Raw genomic sequence first — 9,807 nt, 5'->3', positions numbered from 1 at the left:
TGCTGATTTTATTTTTTAATATTGAGATGATTGAAAATTTAACTTTGTAATTTTGTTCTTTTTATTTTGTCTTTCTATGAAATTAGCATGGTTTGCAGGTTTGTCAAGGTAACCCAGGTTGCTCTATTTTATGGATTTCATGGTTTTTTTTAAATGAACTTTGTTTTTTTATAGTCTATTTTTTTTCTTATATTATTAAAAAAATAATTTTAGAGAAAAATCATATTATTAAACTTTATGAAGTAACAAAAATTAAAGGATGTGTGGGAAACCACTGTTTACCTAACACCATTGCACTATGGATTACAATAGCAATTCATAGTGTTTTGCTTTCTTTTTTCTTTTTCCTTTTCTTTTTCTTTTGTTTTTGAATTTTTTATATGATTTTTTTTATCAAATCTATTTTTGTCGATTTCATCTTTTAAAATTGAAATTGTTGAGAATTTAGCTTGGATATGTTTTTTTTTTTTTTGGTCTTTTAAATGTTTTAATTTATTCTTTTTTGATTTCATCATTTAATATTGGATTGGTTGAAAAATAAACTGCATTATTGATTTTTGTTTGATTTATAGGGATACTTGTTTCAAATAAGTGTTTTATTTTTAGGTTGGTACTCAATTTTGTGAATATCTATTTTTATCATATAATTAAATAAAAATATATTTATAAAAAACGTTATTAAATCCAATAGATCACATGACCCAGGTCCCAGGGAAGGGGGCGAGGTCGATCCAATCATATTTTTATCGATTGTATTTGAACTTATGAAATTGATCGATTCAAGTCAAGCTAACTCTCACACAGTTTAATTAATAACTTGAAGCAAAGAATTAAGTCGGGAGGTTTTAAAATTAACTCACTTAACCAAGTTTAATAACACTATTAAAAAAATTCTCTATATTTTTAATATATTTTTACATTAACAAAAATTGATCCAATTAATAGCGAAATGCGAGCAATATATTAGTTTGTTATAATAGCATGTTTTGGCGTCACTCATGCTTATCATACTCAAAATAAAATAGTTGTCTAATTCAGTAAGTCCCATCCTTTTAGTTGTATAATTAATAAATAAATAAATTCGGAAATACTCAGATTACCCAATTCAGTTTGGATAATAAGTTATTAAATTTTTAAAAGAATTATCCAAAATTTATTTTAGGTAACTTAGGTAAAAAAATATCTGAATTACCTAAATTACTTGAAGTATTATTTTTAATTATCTATAAATTTTAAAAACTAATGTAATTATAATTTTTCTTGAACATAATTCTACATAGTGGAAATTTTCATTGGGCCTAACTTTACTTGAAAATTTTAAAATATTTTTAGGAGAGAATAATTAATGATGTAGCAGTAAAACTTTCGGATAATTAAATTTACAAAAATTATCCAAATTATTTGACTGAGTAAAAAAAAGGATAGAAAAACAAAATTTTGAGATGGTTAAAGTATGAAAAAAATTCAAGTGATTAGCATTAAATTAAATTAAAAAAGAAAACTAGAAGGCCTGGTTTAAATATTGTGGCCTTAAAGAGAAAATACTATGAAATGTGACAATATATTTTATTTTATTTTTATCCTTGAAGAATTTTCTATTCAGTAACCAAAGATTTTTGTTTTAATTTTATTCTTTTATATTATATTAATTAAAATTTAGCCCTAATAGTTTTCTTTATATTATCGTGCTATTAAGTTCTAACCAATTTAAAAAAAACATCTCAACATTAAATTAATGCTTAATTTGATAAAGTGAAATTCAATTTTATTGTTTAAAATAAATATAAACTATATTGATTGAATTTGACCCTGAAACAAAAACGCAGCCTCTTTTTTACTTTACATAAGGCATGTTTTTTGAAATATTAGTCCATAATTTGTTTTTTAATTTTAAACCTTGTTTATTGAATTTTTCACGTTTTATTTGTATATTTTATTTATTTTGTGTTTTAATCTCTGGGTTTTGTGAGGAAAAGTAAATCATAACTTGAGAATGTTTTTAAATTCATGATGATTTTTTTTTTTTTTTTTTGACTGATTTAAAATTATTTTAAATTATTAAGATTTATGTGGTATTGTTTTAGGTGTTTATAGGTGAAAAGGGATTGAAAATAGATGTTTTGAGGCCAAAAAGTCAGTCTATGCTTTCCCAGTTACAAGAGGTGTAGAGTAAATGTGATATCCCATATCGGAAGCGAGCGTTCAGAGCCAGGATCTTATAAGTGCATGCTCACCTTGACTAGTAAGACGCATTTTGGGGTCATGTGTGGCTGCCAAGAACAAACTCGTGAGGGGGACCTGGGTGGAAGCCTTGGACATGGGTGGACCGGGAGGCCCAAAGTGGACAATATCTTGCTAGTGAGGTGGGGTGTTACATTTGGTATCAGAGCCGAGGACGGCTCGTCTTAAGGTGGGGGGATTGTAATATCTCACATCGGAAGCGAGCGTCCAGAGTCAGGGTCTGATAAGTGCATGCTCACCTTGACTAGTAAGACGCGTTTTGGGGCCACGCGTGGCTGCCAAGAACAAACCCGTGAGGGGGACCTGGGTGGAAGCCCTGGACATGGGTGGACTGAGAGGCCAAAAACGAACAATATCTTGCTAGTGAGGTGGGGTGTTACAGTAAAACTAGTTTACAACTTGTCGTGTGCTTTCATTTTCATTTTAAATAATAATATGGCTAGATAATTAGGCTTAGCTTTGCAAGCCTATGTGACTGACCTTCCTTTTAACAGGCCAAACATGTTGGTCAACCAGTGTAAAGTGTCTAGATTTTTTTTTTATATATTTTTTCCTTTAATTTTAATTAGAATTTATTAAAATTAATTAATTAAAAATATATTTTGGATATTATTTTGATTTGAAAATGGGCTAGGCAAGATGTTCTATCGGGTTTAATAACACTATTAAAAATTTCTATGTGACAACACACTAGTGGTGTATTATTTTTATATTTTAAATAAATTTATGTTAAAATTATCATAATATTATTTTATTATAATAAAAACCTGATTTTATGATTATAATATGATGTAGTCTAGAAAATAAATATTCTAGTAAAAAAATATAGTTTGTTGATACTTTAAAGGGGTTTTAATTAGATAAATACTAATTTTTTTTTATCATTATTTCAAATTGTCCAATTTATTTTATAATTGTTATGATTGCTTTTGATTTTTATTAAATAAATAACATAGAATAAAAAAATAGTAGAAAAAAAAATATTAATAAGAAAAAGAAGGAAATGTCCTAACAAATCATTTATTTTATTTTATTGAGATTTAAATTATTACTCTTCATGCAAAAAATGTGATTTTCATATAATTAAATAAATTTTTTTAAAAGATTCCCCACAATATAAGATCATATATCATAATTTTCATTTATCTCTCGGCCTCTCAAATTAGTCTTTGGTTAACAGTAACAATTTTTTTTTTTTAACATTTATTGGTGCATGTGATTTTTGATTTATTTTATGAAGTTCATGTATCAAATTTTTTTGTTCACAATTTAATTTTTTTTTTTATGTTAGAAAACACGTTTTTTTTTATGTTGAAAGAAACTTTTGATTCCACTCTTAATGAAGCTAACGCATGAATATTTGTTTTTTTGAGAAAATAAAACTAATTTTTTATGTTAGAAAAATTAGATTTTTCTAATTTTTTTTCTATATAAAAGGTCATAATAGCCATTTGGTGTTCTTAATCTTTAGAGAATTTTTTATGTTAGAAAAATTAGATTTTTCTAATTTTTTTTTATATAAAAGGTTATAATAGCCTTTTGGTGTTCTTAATCTTTAGAGAATTTTTTATGTTAGAAAAATTAGATTTTTCTAATTTGTTTTTCTATATAAAAGGTCATAATAGCCTTTTGGTGTTCTTAATCTTTAGAGTTTTGACTTATAACAAATTCAATTATTATTTGCTTCCATTAGTGTTGGTTGGTATTAAGCTGAACAATTCTTAGTAGTTTTGGTTGGAGGTTGTAGATGATGTATATCAGAGCTCAAGGATTCATGCTGAGGTTATAGAACATGATGTGCTCATGTAGGAGGAGATGATGACAATATTCCCCTTGAGAAAAAAAATCCAAGAATTCATGTGTTGTTTCTAAATGTATTAATTGCTGCTGTTGAAAATTTTGGTGGTGGGATCCACGATGAGACGCCCCGCACAAAGATATTTTATTATGAATCTATAATGAAGCACCTCATACAAAGATGTTAGAGATTCATGATGAGATGATTTATTCATAAATAATATTCATAGTGGAGGACAATATATTACCTAGATATAAACTTTAAAACAAGTTCCTTGATTAATGCAAAAAATCTTTTTTTTAAAAAATCTATGTTAATTTAATTCTTTTTCTATTTAATTTTTTCTATTATGTATTAGTATCTTTTTCTAATTTTTATTTTTATTTGAAGGAAATAATTTTTCTCATTTATTTTTTCTATTCAATATTACTATATTTTTCTAATTTTTTTATATAAAAAGTTATAATAATTTTTTAACAAAAAAAATAAAAATAAAATATTTTAGTTATCTTGATTTTAACTGTCTACATCATAAATAAAAATAAAAAGTTGTCGAATTAGGGCTATGTTTGTTTTTGTTCATGTGGTAAAAAAAACAACGTAGAAAATAGGAAAAAACACGGGTGGGTTTAAAGACGGCTAAGCCAGCAAGCAAGACTGGTTTCGGTTATTTTCACTCCGCTTTATTATTTCACTCTTGTTGCCTGCCCTAAAGCTTAACCTCGTGATACTTTCTACAAAATCCCCCCCTCCCTCCCTCCCTCTCTCTCTCTCTCTCTCACCACGTACTCTACCCAGCAGTACTATCCACACTCTTTCTCTCTCCTCCTCTCATGGAATCTCACCGGAAAACAAGCAAAAACAGAGACCAGAAACCACCCTTTTCTGTTTAAGAACCGAACATTATTAACTCGTCAATTTTCAAAGAATTCCTAATAAACGTACCGTCAATCAGATGTCATTAATTTTTGACTCTCTTACTGTCATCCTTGTTTCTTTTCTGCTATTACTGAGTCATGGCCGAGTTGACTCTGAGCCTGTACAAGACAAGCAAGCTCTCCTTGCCTTTCTTTCTAAAGTTCCTCACGAGAATCGCCTTCAATGGAACGCTTCTGCCTCCGTCTGTACCTGGTTCGGGATCGAGTGCGATGCTAACCAATCTTTCGTGTATTCTCTCCGGCTTCCCGGTGTTGGGCTCATAGGCTCCATTCCGCCAAACACACTTGGCAGGATGAGTCAGCTCCGAGTCTTGAGTCTTCGCTCAAACCGTCTCTCCGGTGAGATCCCCTCAGATTTCTCTAATTTAACCCTCCTCCGGAGCCTGTATCTCCAAAACAATGTGTTTACGGGTGATTTTCCTCCGAGCTTGACTCGATTAACTCGGTTATCTCGTCTTGATCTCTCGTCAAACAACTTCACCGGTTCAATCCCATTTTCTGTCAACAATTTGACCCACTTGACAGGGCTTCTTTTGCAGAACAACCATTTCGCGGGTAGCTTGCCAAGTGTAAACCCGTTAAATTTGACAGATTTTAATGTTTCCAACAACAGTCTAAACGGTTCAATCCCTCAAGTTTTGGCCAAGTTCCCTGCATCCTCTTTTTCTGGGAATTTACAACTTTGTGGTCGCCCATTACCGCCTTGCAACCCATTTTTCCCATCTCCAGCTCCGTCCCCATCAGAAATCCCACCTGGGCCTCCATCATCGCACAAAAAGTCCAGGAAACTTTCCACGGTTGCCATTGTTTTAATCGCAGTGGGCTCTGCTTTAGTTGCTCTGTTATTGTTGCTCTTTTTGATTTTATGTCTCCGGAGGAAACAACGGAGTCGGCCCGCGAAAACCCCAAAGCCAACAGCGACGGCACGCGCTGTGGCAGTGGAGGCAGGGACATCATCGTCAAAGGATGATATCACTGGTGGGTCAGCGGAGGCTGAGAGGAACAAGCTGGTGTTTTTCGAAGGAGGGATTTACAGCTTCGATTTGGAGGATTTATTGAGGGCATCTGCGGAGGTATTGGGGAAAGGAAGTGTGGGGACTTCATACAAGGCTGTGTTGGAGGAAGGGACTACTGTGGTGGTGAAGAGGTTGAAGGATGTGGTGGTTACCAAGAGAGATTTCGAGACTCAAATGGAGGTTTTGGGCAAGATTAAGCATGATAATGTGGTTCCATTAAGAGCTTACTATTATTCAAAAGATGAGAAGTTGCTTGTTTCTGATTTCATGCCCGTCGGTAGCTTGTCTGCTCTTCTTCACGGTATGGTTTCTGATTTCTTCATCTCCAGTTTCTTCCTTTCAATTTCTTCCTTTTTTTTTCCCTTACTGTTCTTTCACTGTTACTTTGAGTTTTTTTTTTCCTTTTTTATTCAAAATCTTGCTTTCAAAATGGACGTGGCTCACTTAATGCTGTCAAGATTTTATTCAATTTGTTTGACTAAATGGGTGGCTGTTTACAGTCATTGAATTACATTTATTTTCTTTGGATAGTTTATCCAAGGGAACAAATGTAGCAAAGCAGAGCATTCCTCCCTCCCCCCTGGGATATTAATTAATTAGTTAATTAATTATAATCAAATCGTTTTATATTATCCATTTAATTACGGGGCAAATTCTTTAGCTGCGGCTTATGAGCAGATGGTTAGTTACATCATCCATGTTCCGGTCGAACCGGTACTCTTTTCCCCAAGAACAAAGGGGTAAGAGGGGAGAGAACAATTAAAATAGAACTATACCAACATTCTTAGAGTGCGAACCACGCAGGCTGGCGCGCGCGTCATGGTTGTCTTTTTGTCTGCTTTTTTTTATTTATTATTTCTTCTTTTTTCAATGCTACACCAACATTGTCGACACATTTATGATTTCGCGACACCCATGATTGACAACGGAGCTACCGACCGACATCATTGCGGTTTTTTATTTGGTAGATGCCGAAGCGTCTCATCAGATTCTCCTTCGAAGGAAGGAACTGGAAGTGAGATGGCAAGGCATTTATAATGATGATAGCTCATTAACGATAGCTTAAGAGAGTATTGTCCTTAAAAGATAGCTAATTATGCAAAAAACTGGAGTATTAATTGATTTTGCTAAACCTTAAAAATTTCCAACATAGAATTCTTGTACTTTGTATTCATTAAAATCTAGTTTTTTTTTTTTAGGGAGTCTGGCACGCCTGTTCATGAATTCTCCCAACTTTTCCAGTACTACAGTCACATGGGCTAGTTAGTATAGTAGTAGTCACTTTTGCTTTATTTTTAGTCCTTTTTCCCCTCTGTGGGACTTGGACTTTATCTGTGGCCTTCCATCATTTTAAGTGAAGGGTGCTTTGGACAATCCATGCTCTACCAATATTCCGTGGTCTATTTCTTTGCCCACCGAAAAAGAACCAGCGGATGTCGTGTAACGTCTTGCAATTTGTGTCATTGCTTTTCCATTTTGTCTGTGAACGCCTTTGAAACCGAAACCGCGTTTCCTAAGGGTTGATTTTTTTGGTCTTCAAATAATATTTTATATAGATATTTTTGAATTGTTTTGGTTAAAAATGATTTTTTGAAAATAAAAAAATATTATTTTAATGTATTTCCAAGCGAAAATCATTTTGAAAAACAATTCCTAACACACTTCACTCGTAACACCCTCCTAGGATTCCTGTGAGTGGCATTGTACGTGCATGGTGACAAAGATGATGTTTCTGGCATGTTGACAAGTTTTAGATTAAAATCTTATTTTGGGTCCTAACAAGCGTGGCTTTATTTCAGGTAGTCGAGGGTCAGGCCGCACTCCCCTAGACTGGGATAACCGGATGAGAATAGCAATGAGTACAGCAAGAGGTCTTGCTCACCTCCACATTGCGGGCAAGGTGATTCATGGCAACATCAAATCGTCCAACATTCTACTCCGACCTGACAATGACGCTTGCGTTTCAGATTACGGGCTCAACCCGCTCTTTGGTACCTCTACGCCACCTAGCCGAGTCGCAGGCTATCGCGCCCCAGAAGTGGTAGAAACCCGCAAAGTTACCTTCAAATCCGATGTGTACAGTTTCGGTGTGTTGCTCCTTGAGCTCCTAACAGGCAAAGCACCCAATCAAGCCTCATTAGGCGAAGAAGGTATTGATTTGCCCAGGTGGGTCCAGTCAGTGGTTCGTGAGGAATGGACTGCTGAGGTCTTTGACGTGGAGTTGATGAGGTACCATAACATTGAGGAGGAAATGGTGCAGTTGTTGCAGATAGCAATGGCTTGTGTCTCCACTGTACCTGATCAAAGACCAGCAATGCAAGAGGTTGTAAGGATGATCGAGGATATGAATAGGGGAGAGACGGATGATGGATTACGGCAATCATCTGATGATCCATCTAAAGGATCCGAGAGCCATACTCCTCCACCAGAGTCCAGGACGCCTCCTAGCACTGTCACACCATAGAAATTCTCCGTAAAAGTGTCGAAGAAAATACATGTGCAGAAGGGTCTCGTTTAAGAATGTGCACACTGTGCGTAAGTATCAGCGGTAAAGTGCGCATTTGGTAGGGCGGAGCTACATGTGTTTTCTTTTTTTCATTTTTCTTTTTTAAGGGTTTATTATTTTAATTTTTTTTTCTTCATTTGTGACGATTTCCAAAGGTGGCGGTGCGATTTATAGTCTGAATTGTTTTTGGAGGGACGGGGATTTTCATGAACCGATTGGAATTTCACCATGTGATGGATTTAGTTGGGTTTTATTAAATTCTTTCTTCCAAATTTCTTACCAGTACTTGCGCCCTCAATCCCCCGTCTCCTGATCATGTGGGTTTTTTTTTTTTTTTTTTTAAATGTACCCCAAGTTCTAGCTGTTACTAGCTAGAAGTAAGTCTTTTTTTTATTATGATTTGCCTGCTTTACGACTGGAAAAAGCACCAATCCAGCTTATAGTTTAAATAATTTATATGCTTCGGCTGATTTGATTATAATTTATGATACGCGTGATTGGTGGCAATGGTTTTAAAATATTAAAAAATTGTTAAAATATTAATTTAATATTTATTCGAAACAAATATATTTTTTAAATATATCGAAGTACAGTAAAAAAATAAATAATCCCAAACACCTTCAAAGCATGCAATGGTTTTTATGTTTTTATATTTCCTGTATACCCCACATAATATTCTTGGAGTTGCGTAAGCCGAACCCTTTAATTTTATTAAAAAAGGAGCTTCTTTATCTTGCGAAGAGGCTCATGGGTCATGATAATGTTAGGGCTCGGTCCCACCACGTTTGTCTGGAATCAGCAGGTTGGACCATCATGTGTGGGATTGACCAATGATGGATATCAAGATGCCACGTGGAGAGTGATAACATGGGTATTCGTGGAGGGGAATGCGAGCTGGTGGTGTAAGATTTGTCCGTTTAGGAAGTCAATGATCAAAGGAACCAGGGTGGGGAACAGACTGGCCGGCTTTTTACTCTTTCTTTCTGACAGTCTCTTCTATCACCCGACCTCCATGTGCTATTTTTAGTTTTTATCATATTTTCTTAAAAAAGATATCGGTGAGATAATTAAAGAAAATTAATAAAATAATACAGTTTATAAAAGTTATGATTAAAAAATATAATTTTTATAACTTATCACTATCTATAACAATAATTTTTTTTAAAAAGATATTAAATGAAAAGAAAGAAAAAATTTCTAGAGGCATATCAAAGTTTCGGTTACAACACCATCAGTATTATAAAAAACATCTCGACAAGATAGATCCAATAACATCAAGAAAATTCATTAATAGTGACCCGAGTGGGT

The 9,807-nt window shown here is 33.6% G+C and overlaps 1 protein-coding gene across 1 annotated transcript; it reads left to right on the top strand.

Annotated features, from left to right (window-relative positions):
• Positions 1-4,782: 4,782 nt before the first annotated feature.
• LOC7476246 (probable inactive receptor kinase At2g26730) lies at positions 4,783-8,781 on the top strand. The gene is made up of 2 exons (XM_024590252.2): positions 4,783-6,294; positions 7,793-8,781. Exons 1-2 carry the CDS (start codon positions 4,995-4,997, stop codon positions 8,455-8,457), a joined length of 1,965 nt encoding a protein of 654 aa, XP_024446020.1. The 5' UTR covers positions 4,783-4,994; the 3' UTR covers positions 8,458-8,781.
• Positions 8,782-9,807: the final 1,026 nt, after the last annotated feature.

This window comes from Populus trichocarpa, chromosome 18, assembly GCF_000002775.5.
Source record: "Populus trichocarpa isolate Nisqually-1 chromosome 18, P.trichocarpa_v4.1, whole genome shotgun sequence".
Lineage (NCBI taxonomy): Eukaryota > Viridiplantae > Streptophyta > Magnoliopsida > Malpighiales > Salicaceae > Populus > Populus trichocarpa.
Note: the sequence above shows the minus strand (reverse complement) of the source record. Positions and strands in the feature narration are given on the sequence as shown.

Coding starts and splice junctions, on each gene's coding strand:
- LOC7476246 (XM_024590252.2), top strand. CDS start 4,995: ATGTCATTAATTTTTGACTCTCTTACTGTCATCCTTGTTTCTTTTCTG. Junction 6,295..7,792: donor CTTGTCTGCTCTTCTTCACG/GTATGGTTTCTG, acceptor GCTTTATTTCAG/GTAGTCGAGGGTCAGGCCGC.